General features: G+C 47.5%; 1 protein-coding gene across 1 annotated transcript in view; it reads right to left on the minus strand.

The window, feature by feature from the left end:
- Positions 1 to 428: 428 nt before the first annotated feature.
- LOC119591123 overlaps positions 429 to 659 on the minus strand; it is a 5,416-nt gene continuing 5,185 nt past the window's right edge. The window contains exon 9 of the mRNA XM_037939837.1: positions 429 to 541. Within this exon, the coding sequence (XP_037795765.1) occupies positions 429 to 541 (113 nt within the window). The remainder of the gene's footprint in view (positions 542 to 659) is intronic.

Here is a 659-nt window from a genome sequence, read left to right on the forward strand (position 1 = left end):
AAAGGTAAAGTTTTTAAAAGGGTTAAAAATAATGAAATTTCTAAATTTGTCTTGAAAGGAGGACTGCTGTACAGACAGGTCACAACGGGAAAAAGACAACGGGATCAGCTTGTTGTTCCTCAGACGTGTCGCCAAGCTACCCTGGAGCTGGCCCATTCAGGCATTATGGGAGGCCATTTGGGCACAAGCAAAACTAGAGACAGAATACTTGCTCATTTCTTTTGGCCAGGTGTTACCGTAGCCGTGACCCGCTACTGCAGATCATGCGACGTGTGTCAACGGACGGTGGATAGGGGAAAGGTGAGCAAGATCAAACTGGGTGACATGCCGCTCAATTGGTGAACCATTTTTCCCGCATGGTCGTGGATCTGTTGGGCCGCCTGGAGCCACGATCAAAATGGCTCTCGATATATCCTGACGGCAGTAGATTACGCTACAAGGTACCCCGAAGCCGTCGCCCTTCCAAACATTGACATGCCCACAGTAGCAGAGGCCTTGGTAACAATCTTCAGCAAGGTAGGTGTGCCTAGAGAAATCTTATCTGACAGGGGGACACAGTTTACCTCTGATGTAATGAAAGAAGTGTATCGCCTACTTTCCATTCAGTCTTTAACCACTACACCATACCATGCTATGTGCAATGGCCTCGTTGAAAAATT

This window comes from Penaeus monodon, chromosome 28 (genome assembly GCF_015228065.2).
Source record: "Penaeus monodon isolate SGIC_2016 chromosome 28, NSTDA_Pmon_1, whole genome shotgun sequence".
In the NCBI taxonomy this organism is placed as follows: Eukaryota; Metazoa; Arthropoda; class Malacostraca; order Decapoda; family Penaeidae; genus Penaeus; species Penaeus monodon.